This window comes from Amblyomma mixtum, chromosome 5 (assembly GCF_055824585.1).
Source record: "Amblyomma mixtum isolate Tamu chromosome 5, ASM5582458v1, whole genome shotgun sequence".
In the NCBI taxonomy this organism is placed as follows: Eukaryota; Metazoa; Arthropoda; class Arachnida; order Ixodida; family Ixodidae; genus Amblyomma; species Amblyomma mixtum.
Genome location: NC_143016.1, coordinates 177,530,822 through 177,547,989, shown reverse-complemented (window position 1 = coordinate 177,547,989; position 17,168 = coordinate 177,530,822). Strand labels below are relative to the sequence as shown.

The window sequence follows — 17,168 nt, the reverse complement described above, 5'->3', positions numbered from 1 at the left end:
TTCTGGTGTGTCCACCCAATCGCCATGCCAGAAGCCATGACTTTTATCCCAGTTTATCTGGGCTCCAGTCGCATCACAAAACTTTTCGACGACATTAGTTGCCTCTCTAATGCTATCTTTGCTGGCGCAGAACACCGCGATGTCATCCGCGTACGCCAGCATTTTGACTTCGGCAGCCTGTAGTCTGTAACCTGTTATGCGCGCATTATGTTCCATCGCCAGACAGAGTGGCTCAAGATAAGCGGCAAACAGCAGTGGTGAAAGGGGGCATCCCTGCCTCACCGACGAGAGCACGCACAAGCTATCAGTGAGCTCACCGTTAACAATAATACGCGTTGTACATTTTTTGTACGCCATCGTGACGCCTTCCGTAATCACACTGCCCACATTTGTGTGTTCAAGTATGCAGAGCAATGCCTCGTGCGAGACACGGTCGAAGGCTTTTGCCAGGTCAAGCTGCATCATCGCGACGTGATCGCCCAGCACGTCGCAACACTCGAGCACGCTTCGAGCCACGTGCACATTCGTCGCGATAGTGCGGCCTTTAATGCCACAAGTCTGGTGTGGTCCAACCAACTTCTTAATAACACCTTGCAGTCGCTTTGCTAGAACTTTGGTGAATATTTTATAGTCGACGTTAGCAAGAGTTATTGGGCGATATGAGCCTGGCAACAAACGTTTCTGAGCATCATCACTCTTCGGGATTAGCACGATATGCGAGGTTGTGAAGGACAAGGGTAGTCTTTTCTGGTCATACGCTTCGCTAACAACGTGATAAAGAACTTGGGCAACCTCAGACCGGAAGGTTTTATAGAAAATGGCCCCTAAGCCATCCGGCCCAGGTGCTTTCCCGACTGCCAGCTCATTTATTGCGCATTCTATCTCACTTGGTGTGATTGGTTGTTCTAGCTGTGTCCTTACTTCTTCGTCAAGCTTTGGCATCAACGGAAGGAATTCTTTTTGGAAACAATCTTTAAGGTCCCGTGGATGGCTTAGAATTTCTTTAAAGTGCTCGGCAATCGCATGCTTAATTTCATTTCTGTTAGACGTGACGTTTTCACCTATAGCTAGTTGGCGGATTTCTTTTTGACATGCGTATCTTTTTTCATCTGAGAGAGCCCGCTTGGTTGGCATTTCTCCCGCCCACAGCTTCTCGGACCTTGATCTCACTACTGCCGCCTTGTACTTCTCCGAATCTATCCGTTCAAGTTCAGTTTTCACTTCCTTTATTCCTCTAACACACAGACCAGGTTCAACATTCTCCATACTAACAAAAAACTGCAGTTGCTGGCGAAGCTTTGTCTCTGCTTCTTTCTGATTGCGTCGAATGACACTACTTCTTTCAATAGCCATTGTTTTTACTTTCTGCTTAAAATCTTCCCAACGAATGGCGTAACTTTCTGGCTCGCTTGCAGTCAAATTTTTCAGTTCTTTCGTTACAGCGTCGACAAAAGCTTCGTCATCCAACAGCTGCGCATTCATTTTCCACAAGTCCCAGCTAAAGATTCGTTTCCTCTGCGTCTTTCCAAAGGCGGCCGTTACCAAGCAGTGATCGCTGTATGCGATGGGTTTCACTTCGTACTCGCTACACATTGGTATCAATTCGGCAGAGACATATAATCTGTCTAACCTTGCATGGCTGTCTTGCTGGAAGTGTGTAAACTGCGGACGAGTACCGCTGGCGAAAACGCTACCAATGTCTTCAAGGTCATATTCGTGCACAAGTGTATTAAGAAATTCTGCACTCTTGTCACGAACACGCGAATGTTTTGCGCGGTCATCAACATTGCAAACACAGTTAAAATCGCCTAGCAGTATTATCACTTTCTGACAGTTTAGGTACGCCTCAAGCCTTTCAAAGAATGCCCGCCGTTCCATGTCAATATTCGGCGCGTATACACAGATGACGCGACACTCCAATTCGCCAAAGACGATATCAGCAATTAAGAGGCGTCCACTGTCACATGAAAATACTGACTGCACGCAGATTCCAAAGTTGTTGCGTATGAATATGGCGCAACCACCTGATCCACCAATCGCGTGAGAAATACACACATCGAAATGAGCACGAAAATTGGACACCATTCGGTCGGTGAGCTCCTGGCTCTCAATTTTTGTCTCTTGGATTCCCACTATATGTAAGTCATTATCTAAGAGAAGGCGACTAAGCTGACATTGTCGTCGTCTTGCTCCAAGGCCCCGTACGTTTAACGTCGCTACCCGTAGCGCTCTTTCGATATTAACCGCCATGGTTACACGGTAGAATGGTGCCCATTACAATAGCCCAAGGGTCTGTGGTCATGATACTGTGGCGATAAGTGCGTCGAAGGCCAGGAAAAAAAAAAAGAAACTCTAACCAACAAAAAAGGACAGTCCAAGTAAACTTGGCACCTCTTTCCAAGCCCGAACACGAAAAACGAACCGCTCATGATGAGGGCCATGGCGTTTACGGAAACCCCTCCCAACCCACCTTAGCTGGACAAACTAAATTTACGGGGGCGGTTTACCCGCCTGCCGCGAATCGACCGGAATGTTCGGTCGCGGCTTCAAGGTAGACCTCCGCATACCTGGGGCTTTGGTGGGTGGCTCGTCTCCGCCCCCGCCGTCCTCCTTCGTCCCAACGCTAAGGGTCTTGTCGTGTGGTCGTTTCCCCGCCAGCAGGCTGGCTGAAGCGCTAAGGATGTCCATAACCTCGGGTTCTGAGGTGCTGGGAGCCGCTTCATAATCAACTGAGGTTTTCAGCTCGGCGCTCACAGCTGTCGAAGAATCCTGCGAAGGCGGTTGATGCTGCTCTGCAGTAACCGCTTCGGTTCCGGGTTGCTCCTGCTGCGGCAGTGGAATCACCGTATTTTCGGCTACCTCCGTTCTTGCACTTGCCACCGATGCTGCATCCTCCATGTCCGCCTCGTCCATGAGCAGGTTTGAGGCGTCGTCGGTGGTTGTCAGTCCTGTTACGCTGGCATACGTCCGCTCGCACTGGCTGCTCTCATGACCGAAGCGTCGGCACGCACTGCACTTGGGGATGCGGCAGTCGCGACGAATGTGGCCCGTGCCACGGCACCGAAGGCAGAGCGGAGCCCTACCTGGCACGACCACGAGGGCCAACTCTCCGGCGACGCTCACCTGGTGCGGCAGGTCGTCCAACTTTACGCCCGGCTTCAACTTCAAGGTGACCAGTCTGGTAGTTGAGCCCTTATCTGCTAGGCCATGCACCCGCCACCGCTCTCGGCCGACGTCTGTGACCTTCCCGTACGGCTCGAAGGCAAACCGTACGTCGTCGTCGGGCACGCTGTGTAGCAACCAATGCACTTTCATGCGAACGTCCTGGTTGGCAGGATCAATTACGATACAGCGGCACTTTTTCACCAGCAGCTCACCCATGCCGACAATCTTTTTCACCGCATCTTCGTCCTTGAAAGTCACCGCCCACACATGGCTCATGCGGTAGGCTCCGAGGGCAATCACTTCCGGCAGGAGCGATAACTCGGCGAGCGCATCGCGAAAATCTTCTGCCCGATACGGGCGGGCCCTAACATCACAGTGTAGAAAAACGGTGTTCAAAACAAAACGCCCTGTTGGCAAACTAGGCAAAACAACTTGGTACTCATTGTCTGAAGCAATATTCCTGTTACCGCGGCCCTGCTGGGCCGCTGAAGCCGCTCCTACGGAGCCCATGACACACACGTCCGTCACGCTCGGTGGCCGGAAATGGAATCCCGGCCACTACTGCGGATGTGTCCATATCTGTGCATTTGTTCGCTCCTTTTGTGCGTATAACCTGTATGCGAATAAAAAGGGAGCCCTGCCAGCCAGGACGCGCAGCCGACAGGATTCGAACCTGTGCGGGGAGACTCCAATGGATTTCAAGTCCATCGCCTTAACCACTCGGCCACGACAGCGGATGTGTCCATATCAGTGCATTTGTTCGCTCCTTTTGTGCGTATAACCTGTATGCGAATAAAGAATAAAAAGGGAGCCCTGCGAGCTAGGACGCACAGCCGACAGGATTCGAACCTGTGCGGGGAGACCCCAATGGATTTCAAGTCCATCGCCTTAACCACTCGGCCACGACTGCGGATGTGTCCATATCTGTGCATTTGTTCGCTCCTTTTGTGCGTATAACCTGTATGCGAATAAAAAGGAAGCCCTGCCAGCCAGGACGCGCAGCCGACAGGATTCGAACCTGTGCGGGGAGACCCCAATGGATTTCAAGTCCATCGCCTTAACCACTCGGCCACGACTTTTTTTTTTCTTTATTGCCTGGCTTTGGCTCATGACATAGAACAACAAAAAAACACATAACGCTATATACATTCGACACTGTCGTGATCAGCCAGCACGAGACTGGCTTCGTGAGATTAAAATTCCCGCAACATACACAACGGCTCTAGTCTTGAGAGCCACTCGGGAGGCTCCGCAGCTGCTTTTTGGATGGCAAGAAACCAGTCCTTTCTTTCCCGAAAATAAATTCGGGCCGGTCGTGCGTCTTTGTCTCAATGGTAGCCTGCCATTCTGGAACGCCATATACAGTGGAGGCCTATGAGCATTATGAGATCAAAAGGTGACCCATCCTCATTATCAGTGCTTAAATAGCGAATTCCGTGCGCGTCAAGTCGTAGCTCTTTCTTTATGGTCCTTTGTAACACGTCCCAAAAATAAACCCCTTCCCAGCAATGCGAGAAAACATGGTCTATCGTTTTAGGCTGTTCACAAATTAAGCAGTTCGATCCCCACTGTAAAAATAAATCCTTTCCCTCTAGAAACTTTTTAACTGGTAACGTCCCGGTGTGTAACTTAAAAAAAAAGTCTTTACTCCTGGTGGCACCTGCATTTTCTTCAGCCTTTTTAAAACATCCCCTCCCGGGCCTCCACTGTACAAGGCCCTGTACATGGGCTCTGGGAAAACAATATCACAAAGATCATTGTACAACTTTTTCCTTTTACTTTTCCACAAATAATCGGTGGAAAAACGTGCCGAAAGAAACCGAACGCTTGCTACAATCTCTCTGTAGTAACCAAAAGTTCCACCAGAGAGCTCTTCTGTGGATACCACAAACTCCGGCAGCAATCGCCGCAGCTTCACTTGGCACACGGTGCGCAAGAACGGGTCTGTGACGTCGCGAAAAAACAAAAAACGGTTCACCAGCTGCCTTAAAAAGAGGTGCCCTAGCCCTAGCCCCCCGTCTTTTACCCGCCGGAACAGGTTCGTTCTGCTACAACGTTCCCATTCAGACGCCCATATGAAAACTGCAAAAATCCTGTGTAGCTTCTGAACGTTCACACGCGAGCAATGAAAAACCTGCATCATATACCAGAGTTTGCTAATAAAAAAAAGATTTCAGACTGTAGCTCTGGCGAAAATTGAAAGGCTGGTGCCTTTCCATTTCCCAGCTCGGTAACGTGAGTCTTTAGTTTGCTCTTTCCAATACTCCTCGCTATCGCGATAAGCATCGAGCGGAACGCCCAAATACTTGCCCAGGGTCGTCGCCCACGGCATGTTGGCGAAATGGTCCGGGTGGGATGGCCACCATCCATGCCAGAGCCGAAGGCACTTGGACCAGTTAACCCCGCTACCTGTGACTTCGCTGAACGCTCGTACACACCCGACAGCTTCACTTAGGCTCCCCTGATCAACCGTAAATACTGGAACGTCATCTGCATAGGCCAGCAGCCTAAAGCTATTAATACTATTGTTTTCTATGATTTTCATGCACAGCGTTTCGATGTATATACAAAACAAGAGAGGGCTGAGGAGGCAGCCCTGACGCACCGAACGCTGCACGCTAATGGAGGCCCCCCAGACTCTTGTTAACGATCGGTCTTGTCGTGCAGTTTCGATACGCCAGGGCTACACCCTTACGGATAACTGAACCGACGTTCACATGGTCTAAAACGGTAAACAAAATTTCATGGCAAACACAATCAAATGCCTTTTCGAGATCAATCTGAAGTATCGCTACTCGCCCACTGATGTCGTCACAGCTTTCAAGCACACTGCGCGCTTTGTGAATGTTGGAAAAAATTGAGCGCCCTTTGATTCCACATGTCTGGTGGGGTCCAACAATATCCGATATCACTGTCTGCAGTCTTCGCGCCAATACCTTCATAAAAATTTTGTAGTCCACATTAGTGAGTGCTATCGGTCGATACGCTGTATCCAATTGTAATTTCTCTATATCATCCGTTTTAGGTATGAGCACTGTATGGGAGGTCCCAAAAGACGGAGGCAATACGTTTATTTCATAGGCTTCATTGAACATTGTACACAGCACTGGGACAATTTCGTGCTTAAATTCTTTATAAAATGCCGCACTGAGTCCATCTGGTCCTGGTGATTTTCCTAGGTTTAACTGATCTATCGCGTGCTCTACCTCGCTGTGAGTTATTGCTAGTTCCATTCTCTGTTTGCTTCCTTCGTCAAGCCATGCCATTGCACCAAGAAACTGATGCGTAAAGGCTACTGCGTCTACAGGAGTCGATGAAAAAAGCCTCTGGTAGTATTCATTAAAGGCTTCTTTGATGTGGTCAGTGTCTGCCGATAAGATACCCCCAAATCTCTTTTATCGATGTGATTTCTTTCAGCGCGCGCTTTTTCTAGACCAAGAGCACGTTTCGATGGCGCTTCGCCAGCAGCTGTGTCTTCCGCCCTCGCCCTCACTAGTGCTCCGCGATAACGCCGTTCTTCCATAAGCTCTATCTTTTGTTTTGTTTTCCTGACATCTTCTATCCATTTCCCAGGCTTTTTGCATTTCTGCTTCATCAGCGTTGGAAGCAGTGCCCGTAGCTCAGCTTCGTCTTGTTTTTCCTTATAACGGATACATGTCGCCCTTTCTATTGCTTTGATTTTTAAAGATTCTTTACTTAGCTCCCACTGTTGCCAAATCTTCAGGTTCTTGCGCGGGTTTATTTTCCCTATTTCATCCTTTACTGCTCTGCAGTAGATATCGTCGCGAAGAAGCGTGTTGTTTAGCTTCCACATTTCCCACGAAAATGCCCTGCTTCGGTTCACACTTCCCAGGCAGCACTCAACTAAACAGTGGTCTGAGAAGGAGACTCCCACAACTTCATAATGGTTGCAATCAGGGGCAAGGTCGACTGATGCGTAAATGCGGTCCAGCCGTGCATGGCTTGAGCCCTGTAAATGAGTGAACTGCACTGCCCGCGCACCCTCAATAAGTTCAGCCACATCCTCAAGGTTTCCGTTCTCGATCATTCGCATCAACACTTCAGTGCTCCTGTCTCGAAACGCCCGGATGCTTGACTTATCGCGCGCATTAAGAACAGAATTGAAGTCGCCTAATACAATGAGCCGCCTTTCCGTGCAAAGGCGCTCTTGGAGGCTTTGGAAAAAGGCAACCCTTTCCTCAACCACATTCGGCGCGTACACGGTAACAATGCGCCACTCAGTGCCGTTCACACAAAAATCAAGCGCAATACACCGGCCAGACACACACGAGAAAAAGCCTGCACCTCTAGCCCCGGCATCTTCTTTACAAAAAGCACGCAGCCAGCCGATGTTCCCACTGCTTGACTGACGACAGCATAAAATCTAGTCGTGAAACGTCGCACCATGCTGTCGGTTCCTTCGTTGCCGTCCAATTTCGTCTCCTGCACGGCCAATACATCTATCTCGCGCTCCGTAATAAGTCGGTACACCTGACCTTGTTTTTTCCTTGCCGCCAGGCCCCTCACATTCAATGTAGCGACTCTAAAGGCGGAGGCGGGAGCCATTTTTACGCAAGAGGAAGGAACCAACAGCATGGTGCTTACCTTCCACGTCTAGAGCGCAGCTAGACGTCACTGTTGCCGCCGGTATCATCCGGCGCAAGAACATCAGTCTTCTCGAGTAGTGCATTGTATGCGGAGGAGTACCGTTTGTCGGCCGCATAGTTTGGGCGTGGCCGGAACGACGAACGCCGGGCTTGAGTCGTCTTTGCAGGGGGCTCCTCGACGCCGGGTGCTACCACTTTGTCCCCTTCGGGGCTGGCCTGGTCATGGGGACGCTTCGCCGGGGTGGTAACGGGGGGCATGGCGCTTGTTGTGCGGGCGCCGGTATTCTCGTGGTGGTCCTCGTTCAGGTCCTTTCCCTCGTCGACCACGGGCTCTGATGGGCACGCCCCGTTCTCTGACGTCTCGTTAGAGACGCCAAGGGAGCTTCCCGTCGGCTGTTGGCTCTCTGGTTCGTCGGCCGCTTTGGTGTCGTCACTGGGAGTCCCAGACGTCGCAAGCGTAGAAGCCGACTTGCCCGCCTCGTCCGTACCAGTGGCTGCTTCCTCCGCCTCGGTGATGTCCATGAGTTCCGCAGTGTCGTTCGCTTTTCCGAGCCCGGTAGCTGACGCGTAAGTACGGACGCAGTCCGCGTCCACGTGTCCGTAGCGCCTGCACTGGGAACACCGGGGCATCTTGCAGTCGCGGCGAACGTGACCCGTGCCGTGGCAACGCAGGCACTGCATCGGTCGCCCAGGGACCACAACGAGGGCCAGCTCACCGGCTACTCGGACCTGGTGTGGCAAATCATCCACCTTAATTCCCGGCTTCAACTTCAGTAGCACGGTCCTGGTGGTCGAGCCTTTCTCCTTGATGCCTTCGACACGCCAACGCTCCCGCGTCACCTCCGTCACGTTGCCGAACGCCGCGAAAGCAGTCCGGATGTCGTCGTCAGCCACCCCGTGCAGCATCCAATGCAGGCGCAGCTTTACCTGCTGATCTTCAGGGTCGAAAATAATGCACCGGCACCCTTTCACTTGTAGCTCTTTGCAAGCAGCAAGTTTCTTCGCAGCTTCTGAGGTGCTCATCGTCACCGCCCACACGTGGTTAATCTGATACGCCCCCAACGCCACGACGTCGGGGAGCGCACCAGCGTTGGCCAGGGCATCCCGCAAATCTTCCACCCTGTAGGGCCTCGCTCGCACGTCGCCGTGAAGACACACCGTGTTAAGAACAACACGTCCTGTAGGCAGGGTAGGTAAAACTATCTCGTATTCCTTATCTGCGTCGGCAGCAAACCTGTTTCCGCGGCCAGCAAGTGCCGCTATCGCCGCTCCGCCGGAGCTCATGATCCTGCGTCCGTCACGCTCGGTGGACGGAAGTAGAATGCTCGGCCACGACTGCGGATGTGTCTGTATCAGTGCATTTGTTCGCTCCTTTTGTGCGTATAACCTGTATGCGAATAAAAAGGGAGCCTTGCCAGCCAGGACGCGCAGCCGACAGGATTCGAACCTGTGCGGAGAGACCCCAATGGATTTCAAGTCCATCGCCTTAACCAGTCGGCCACGACTGCGGATGTGTCCGTATTAATGCATTTGTTCGCTCCTTTTGTGCGTATAACCTGTATGCGAATAAAAAGGAAGCCCTGCCAGCCAGGACGCGCGGCCGACAGGATTCGAAGCTGTGCGGGGAGACCCCAATGGATTTCAAGTCCATCGCTTTAACCAGTCGACCACGACTGCTTTTTTTCTTTATTGGCTGCTTAGCACATAACAAAATTTCAACTCAACATTCACATTCCAAAACAGATAAAATCCGCCAGTGATGCTTTATTCAGCTGACGGTATTCAATTAAAAGCGCTTAAGTGCTGCAAGATGATCCAGCACTGGCATCCACTCTGGCTGCTCCTTCTGGGTCTTCAATACTTCTCTTAAATGCAATATACTCTCAATGAAGTACTCTCTGACAGATTTCACAATTTCATCAGCATCTCTGAAAGCCATGCGGTTTTTTCATATACTGTGCAGGCTCAGAGCCATGAACATATCATATGGGACCTCATTTTCTACAGGAAGGCAACGAATACCATAGGGGGTAACAGGTAGCCGCTTGCTGAGCGTCCGCTGAAGAATGTCCCAGTGGAAAACTGCATCACTACCGTCAAGAAACATATGCTCGATTGTCTCCGGTTTCCTACATATTATGCAATTTACGGACCACGGGACAAATATCCCTTTCTCCTGGAGCCATGGCTTCACCGGCAGTGTCCCTGTGTGTAACTGGAAGAAAAAGGTTTTCAGTGCACTCGGCCACGACTGCGGATATGTCCGTATCAGTGCATTTGTTCGCTCCTTTTGTGCGTATAACCTGTATGCGAATAAAAAGGGAGCCCTGCCAGCCAGGACGCGCAGCCGACAGGATTCGAACCTGTGCGGGGAGACCCCAATGCATTTCAAGTCCATCGCCTTAACCACTCAGCCACGACTGCTTTTTTTTTCTTTATTGCCTGGCTTAGACACAAAAATAACGGTAACACACGCGAACTTATATACACAGCGTTCAAATAGCCTGTACCCACGAGGGGCAGGCATTGTCATGTTAAAATTCCTTGAGTACCGTCAAGGGCTCCAGCCTTGACAGCCACTCGGGAACACAAGGTTGTAATTTCGCTGTCTCCAGCCATATCTGTACGCTTTCACGGAAATACATGCGTGCCGGTCTTGCATCCGAATCGCAGTGATAACCAGTTGTTCGAGAGCGCCATATACTGTGGAGGCACATTAACATAACTTGGTCTAATGGGACGTCATCCTGGTTATCCGTTGGCAAGTACCTAACCCCATGAGCATCGAGTGGATCTCTTTTTAGAGTGTCCTTTGAAGCACATCCCACAAATACACCCCTTCCCAGCAATGGAGAAACACATGATCTATTGTTTCCGGCTGCTTACAAATGAGACAGTGGGCGCCCCAGGGAAGGAACAAGCCCTTTTTCTCCAGAAATGAATTTGCCGTCAATGTACCGGTGTGTAACATGAAGAAAAATGTTTTTGCTCCTGGTGAAACTTTCATTTTCTTTACACGTTTCAATACATTACTGCCTTTGCCTCCAGAGTATAAGGCCCTGTAGAAGGGCACCGGGAACACTACATCACAAAGATTCTTGTATAATGTTTTCTTGTCAACGTTACTCAAATACTCCATCGAAAAACGTACGCTAAGGAATTTCACAATTAGAACAATCTCTCTAAAGAATCGAAAAATACGTCCAAATATACATCGGGTGTGAACCACAACATCAGGCAAAGCTCGACCTAGCCTTTGTTGGCAAACAGCTCGCAGGAATGGGTCTTTTACATCCCTAAAAAAAATAAACCGGTTCACGATCTGGCGTACAAATAAATGGCCCAACCCAAGCCCGCCATACTTCACCTGCCTAAACAAATTTGTCCTTCTGCATCTCTCCCAATTGGAGGCCCGAATGAACACGGCTAAAATTCGGTGCAGTTTTCGCACATTAACACGAGAACAATGCAACCCTTGCATCACATACCATAACTTGCTTATTAAAAAAAGGTTACAAACTGTTGCTCTTGAAAATATTGACAAGTGGGCGTTTTTCCATTTCTCCGCTTTCTCGCGGGTTTCTTGGATCTGCTGTGTCCAGTATGGCTCAGTATTCTTATAAGACTCTGAAGGCACTCCCAGGTATTTGACAGGCGTTGTAGCCCATGACATATTAGTAAATGTCTCGGGGGTTGACGGCCATTCTCCATGCCAAAACCCCAGGCACTTACCCCAGTTAACTTGGCTCCCTGTGACTTTACTAAAATGCTTCACAGTATCAACTGTCCTCTTTATACTTTCCTCATTTACACAAAAAACCGCGACATCATCTGCGTAGGCCAGTAGTTTCATTTCAGTAGACTGCAGTCGGAAGCCATCAATGCCTTTGTTTTGTAGAATGCTTAAACACAAAGCTTCAATATCAATACAGAACAAAAGAGGGCTGAGGGGGCAACGTTGGTGCACCGAACGCAGTACGTTGATGGGGGCCCCCAATGACTTATTGACAATTAATCTCGTAGTGCAGTTACGGTACGCCAAGGCCACTACCTCTCGAATAACTGTACCAACATTAATGTAGTCTAAGATACTAAACAAAATGTTATGTGACACGCAATCGAACGCCTTTTCCAAGTCCAACTGCAGAAATGCAACACGTTCGCGTGTAGCATCACAGCATTCGAGCACACATCTTGCTTTATGGATGGTCTGAAAAATAGATCGTCCTTTGATCCCACACGTTTGGTGGGGGCCAAATATTTCGGCTATAACTGTTTGTAGCCTGCCAGCAAGCACCTTCATATAAATCTTATAATCAACATTCGTCAGAGCAATGGGCCTGTATGACGACACCCACTTCAGCTAATCTGGTTGGTCAGTTTTTGGGATAAGCACAGTATGCGACGACCCGAACGATGCTGGCAACGACTTCAGTTCATAGGCCTCATTAAATAAGGCATAAAACAATGGTGATAACTGTTCCTTGAATGCTTTGTAGAAAGCTGCACTCAGGCCATCGGGCCCGGGGGATTTTCCCGGATTTAAGTTTTTTATTGCCTGCTGCACTTCTTGTTCACTTATTGGCCGCTCAAGGTTAGCTTTTTGCTCATCGTCAATTTTTGGCATCGCCTCAAGGAAGGACTCTTTAAATAGTTCCAACTTGACACTGTGGCAAGAAAAGAGCTGTTGGTAGTGTTCAAAGAAAGCTTTCGCGATTCCTTCGTTATCTGTTTCTGTGCCGCCCGCCCATTCTATCTTAGCCACGTGATTGCGCCTTGCGTTCGCTTTTCAATTCCGAAATATCTTTTTGTTGGCGTCTCGCCCATGGCCAGTTTCTCCGCCCTCGCGCGCACAAGTGCCCCGCGATAACGGTCTTCGTCAATGAGTTGAAGCTTTTGTTTTATTTTTCTAACATCGTCCATATACAAACCCGGCGCATTACACTCCAGAGCTAGCAATTTCTCAAGCAGTGTCGTTAAATGCATTTCGTTTTGTTTTTCTTTGCACCGTATACAGCTGGATTGTTCAATAGCTTTTACCTTAATTTGTTGTTTGCAAAGTTCCCATTCTTCACCCAGTCCATGCTTGGTATCCAGTGCAACGTTATTAATTTCCGCTTATACGAGTCTAGTAAACTGATCATCCTCTAACAGTTTATTGTTTATCTTCCAAAGGTCCCACTGAAAACAACCGCCTCTCTTTCTGGTTCCAATCGTACACTGAACCACGCAGTGATTCGAATATGTTACAGACAGAACGTCATTACATTGGCACTTTGGGACCAGCTCTGCAGATATGTAAATCCTGTCAAGGCGGGCGTGACTAGACCGCTGAAAATACGTGTACTGAAGTTGCCCATTGCCCGTAAAACTTTCCGCCACGTCTTCCAAGGCAAACTCGTCAATCGTGCGAGACAAAATTTATGTGCTCTTATCTCTAAAAGCACGCGGGGTAGTTTTATCAGCGGAGCTCAAAGCACAATTGAAGTCACCCATAAAGACAAGTTGCTTGTCCGTCTTTACGTACTGCTGCACTAAATCAAACAGAGCTGCCCTTTCATCGACAAAAGTAGATGCATATACACAGACAACACGCCATTGGATAGACCAGAGACTAAAATCTAGGACCACTCCCCTACCCGACAGAAAAGAAGCATGCGCTTGTACAACAAAACCTGGCAGCTTTTTTACGAACAAGACACACCCCCCCGAAGGGCCAACCGCGTGACTCACAACTGCATAAAACCGGGACGTGAAACGCTGCACCATGCTCTCGGTCTCTCTTTCGCCCTCGACCTTTGTCTCTTGAACACCTAGAATATCGATGTCGTAGTCATTTAAGAGGCGCAACGCCTGGTTCTGCTTCCTTTTCGTGGCTAAACCCCGTACGTTAAATGTGGCAATTTTTAGCGACTGTGCAGAAGCCAATTTGTTGCAGAGAAAAAAGGCCGAGAGCATGGTGCTTACCTTTGACGTCTAGCATAAAGCTAGACGCCTTCGTTGGTGCCAGAGCCATGCCCGTGGACTGGCGGACCTTCCGTTGGGGGCAGTTTTTCGACGGCTCTCTTGTCCGTCGGGACATTCGGTTTGGGTTTGAAAGTCGGTCTCCTCCCTAGTGGCGCTTTCGCTGGCGGCTCCTCGATGCTAGCTGCCTCCGCCTTTTCCTTTTCGCTGCCGCTCTCGTCGTGGGCTCGCTTCGCCGGTCCGGGGACGCTGGTCGCTCGGCCGCCACTCTTCTCAAGAGGTTCCAGCTTACTCGTTGACACCATTACCTCAGCGTATGGAAAGCGCTCAGCCTCGCTCTCCATGCCTTCCCCCGAATCTTCGTTGCCTGGTGTTGTGGCTCCCTTGCCTGACAGACAGGGTGCCTCGTTCCCACCCCCCGGAAGCACTTGCTTGCCCGTAGTTACAGCTGGCTTTCCCGCTTTACCAACGTCACTTGCTGCTCCTTCAGTCTCAGCGACATCCATTTGGTGCTCCGCCGAGGCCTCCCTCGCTGAAGGTCCTGTAGCCACCGCGTAGATTCGTACTCATTTAGACTCAACGCGGCCGAACCGCTTACATATCGAGCAGCGCGGAATGTTACATTCCCGGCGTACATGACCGGTCCCGTGGCAGCGCAGGCACTGCATTGGCCGACCAGGCGCAACCACGAGGGCCAACTCTCCTGCAACTCTTATCTGGTGGAGCAGGCCCTCTATCTTCATCCCAGGCTTCAACTTTAGGAGCACGGTCCTCGTAGTTGAACCCTTTTCGTGAACGCCTTGGACGCGCCACCTCTCCCGGGTAACTTCGGTCACCTGACCGAAAACCGCCAACGCAGTTCGGATGTCTTCATCGGCAACTCCATGCAACATCCAATGAAGCCGGAGCTTCACCTGTTGATCCTCAGGGTCGATGATGATGCACCGGCGCCGTTTCACCAGAAGATCTTTGACGGCAAGCAGCCGCTTGGTTACTTCGACGCTGCTCAAAGTCACGGCCCACACGTGGTTGATTTGATACGCCCCCAGAGCCTCCACGTCTGGGAGCGTACCAGTCTTCGCCAAGGCGTCCCGGAAATCTTCAGCCCTAAAGGGTCGCACACGTACGTCTTCGTGCAAAAAAACAGTGTTCAAAACAACACGTCCTGTGGGCAGGTTCGGCAAAATGATCTGATATCCCTTATCATCGTTTCCTTCAAGCCTGTTACCGCGGCCAGCCTGGGCCGCTATCGCCGCTCCGCCGGAGCTGATTCCTCGTCCGTACACGCCGGTGGCCGGAAGTAGAATGCTCAGCCAAGACTGCGGATGTGTCCGTATCAGTGCATTTGTTCGCTCCTTTTGTGCGTATAACCTGTATGCGAATAAAAAGGGAGCCCTGCCAGCCAGGACGCGCAGCCGACAGGATTCGAACCTGTGCGGAGAGACCCCAATGGATCTCAAGTCCATCGCCTTAACCACTCGGCCACGATTGCTTTTTTTTTCTTTATTACCGACTTGGCCGGAAAAACGAAACACAAAAATACAATGACATGACAATAAAAGCACTGGTCAGTTTCTAGCTAGTGCACGATGATAAAATGGGTTAAAAGATTTTAGTTGGTCGAGGACAGGCAACCCCTCAGGTTGTGGAGCTCGCTGTCCGAAAACTTCCTGTGTGTACATGATGCTTTCAATGAAATACTGATGTGCAGGATGCACAACAGCATGTTCATGCCAGACATCCATTCGCGTGCGCCATAGGCTATGCATGCAGAGCAACATTAGCAGGTCGCAAGGCATTTCACCTGTTTCTGCACATGGTAGGAAGCGTATTCCAAAAGGCGTCAAAGGTAACTCTTTTTTCAGGGTGCGTTTCAAGACATCTCAAAGAAAGACAGCGTCATGACAATCGAGAAAGATATGCTCTATAGTTTCCACTTTTTTGCAAATTAGACATTTCACTGACCAAGGTACAAAAAGGCCTTTGCTCTGCAACCATGGCTTCACTGGGAGGGTTCCAGTATGCAATTGAAAAAAGAAAGAAAGCACTGAAGGCTTCACCGGCATTCTTTTGACCCTTTTTAGCACATCGCGTTCGCGACCCAAAAGATATGCACTGCGATAAACAGGCACTGGCAGAAACACATCGAGCAGGTGCTTGTACATTTTTTTCCTTCTTACAATGGCTAGATACTCATCGGAAAATTTTGACCGAAGAATACGCACTGCTGCAACAACTTCTTGCAAGAAAGCACTTAACCCACTCCGACATGCAGACATGGATGACACAACATAATCAGGCAGTGATTCTGACAATCGCACTTGTATAATAGTTCGCAGAAAATCATTATGTTGACGCAAGAAAAAGAATCTACTCACTATCTGCCTCCGAAATAAATTTTGTAATCCTAGCCCCCCGTTCCGCACCTTACGGAACAGATTGCATCGGCTGGTACGTTCCCATGTTGACGACCAAATAAACGTTGCAAACACTCTGTGAAACCTTTGCACTGAAGTCCTTGGCAAAGTTAACGCTTGCAGAACATAGAAAATCCTCGCTATTAAAAACATGTTGCACACCGTAGCTCTTGCAAACATGGAAAAGTTGTGACCGCCCCATTTGCCTGTCTGAGCTTTGACTCGTTCGGTTTCATGGGCCCAATATTCTTTGCTTTCTGTGTAGTTGGTTAGCGGCACGCCGAGGTACTTTCCTGGCGTGTCTACCCACTTCATTCGACAGAATACTTCTGGCGTGGCCTGCCACTTTCCATGCCAAAAACCAAAACATTTCTGCCAGCTTATCGCACAGCCACTTGCATCACAAAAATTTACGGCTTCTCTCACCACTTGTTGCACGCTTTCCTGGTCACTGCAGAACACTGCTATATCATCTGCATATGCCAATACCTTCACTTCATTATGACAAAAGGCGTAACCTTGAATGTTTTGCGTAGTTAACAGCTTTAAACAAAAGGGCTCCAGGTAAAGTGCAAAAAGCAGTGGAGAAAGAGGGCAACCCTGCCTCACTGACGACAAGACAGGGATAGTATTACTCAGGCGCTTAATAATTATGAACCTTGATGTACAGCCATTGTAAACCATTTCCATGCCATCAGTGATGATACATCCTACATTCACATGTTCCAACAGCGCGAACAAAATTTCATGTACAACTTTATCAAACGCCTTATGCAGGTCTAGTTGGATCATGGCGACACGACCCTCCGTTGCATCACAGCATTCAAGGACACTCCTAGCTACGTGTATGTTAGTAAAAATGGTTCTGTCTTTTATGCCACAGGTCTGGTGTGGGCCAACAAGGGTTTTAATTACTGTTTGGAGTCGTCCGGCTAGCACTTTCATATAAATTTTGTAGTCTACGTTAGTTAAGCTTATTGGGCGGTAACACTCAACTGACTGCAACCTACTCGGG

General features: G+C 49.6%; 2 protein-coding genes and 5 non-coding genes across 7 annotated transcripts; all 7 read right to left on the bottom strand.

Annotated features, from left to right (window-relative positions):
• Positions 1–2,490: 2,490 nt before the first annotated feature.
• Positions 2,491–3,698, bottom strand: LOC149344864 (uncharacterized). The gene has a single exon (XM_089542676.1). It carries the CDS (start codon positions 3,673–3,675, stop codon positions 2,491–2,493), a length of 1,185 nt encoding a protein of 394 aa, XP_089398802.1. The 5' UTR covers positions 3,676–3,698.
• A 119-nt stretch (positions 3,699–3,817) lies between these two features.
• On the bottom strand, positions 3,818–3,899 carry TRNAS-UGA (transfer RNA serine (anticodon UGA)). Its single transcript has one exon. It is a non-coding gene; the product is annotated as a tRNA-Ser (tRNA).
• A 94-nt stretch (positions 3,900–3,993) lies between these two features.
• Positions 3,994–4,075, bottom strand: TRNAS-UGA (transfer RNA serine (anticodon UGA)). Its single transcript has one exon. It is a non-coding gene; the product is annotated as a tRNA-Ser (tRNA).
• Positions 4,076–7,790: 3,715 nt separating this feature from the next.
• LOC149344861 (uncharacterized) lies at positions 7,791–9,056 on the bottom strand. Its single transcript, XM_089542675.1, has one exon. It carries the CDS (start codon positions 9,054–9,056, stop codon positions 7,791–7,793), a length of 1,266 nt encoding a protein of 421 aa, XP_089398801.1.
• Positions 9,057–9,198: 142 nt separating this feature from the next.
• On the bottom strand, positions 9,199–9,280 carry TRNAS-UGA (transfer RNA serine (anticodon UGA)). Its single transcript has one exon. It is a non-coding gene; the product is annotated as a tRNA-Ser (tRNA).
• An 834-nt stretch (positions 9,281–10,114) lies between these two features.
• On the bottom strand, positions 10,115–10,196 carry TRNAS-UGA (transfer RNA serine (anticodon UGA)). The gene has a single exon. It is a non-coding gene; the product is annotated as a tRNA-Ser (tRNA).
• A 4,950-nt stretch (positions 10,197–15,146) lies between these two features.
• Positions 15,147–15,228, bottom strand: TRNAS-UGA (transfer RNA serine (anticodon UGA)). The gene has a single exon. It is a non-coding gene; the product is annotated as a tRNA-Ser (tRNA).
• Between the last annotated feature and the right edge of the window lie 1,940 nt (positions 15,229–17,168).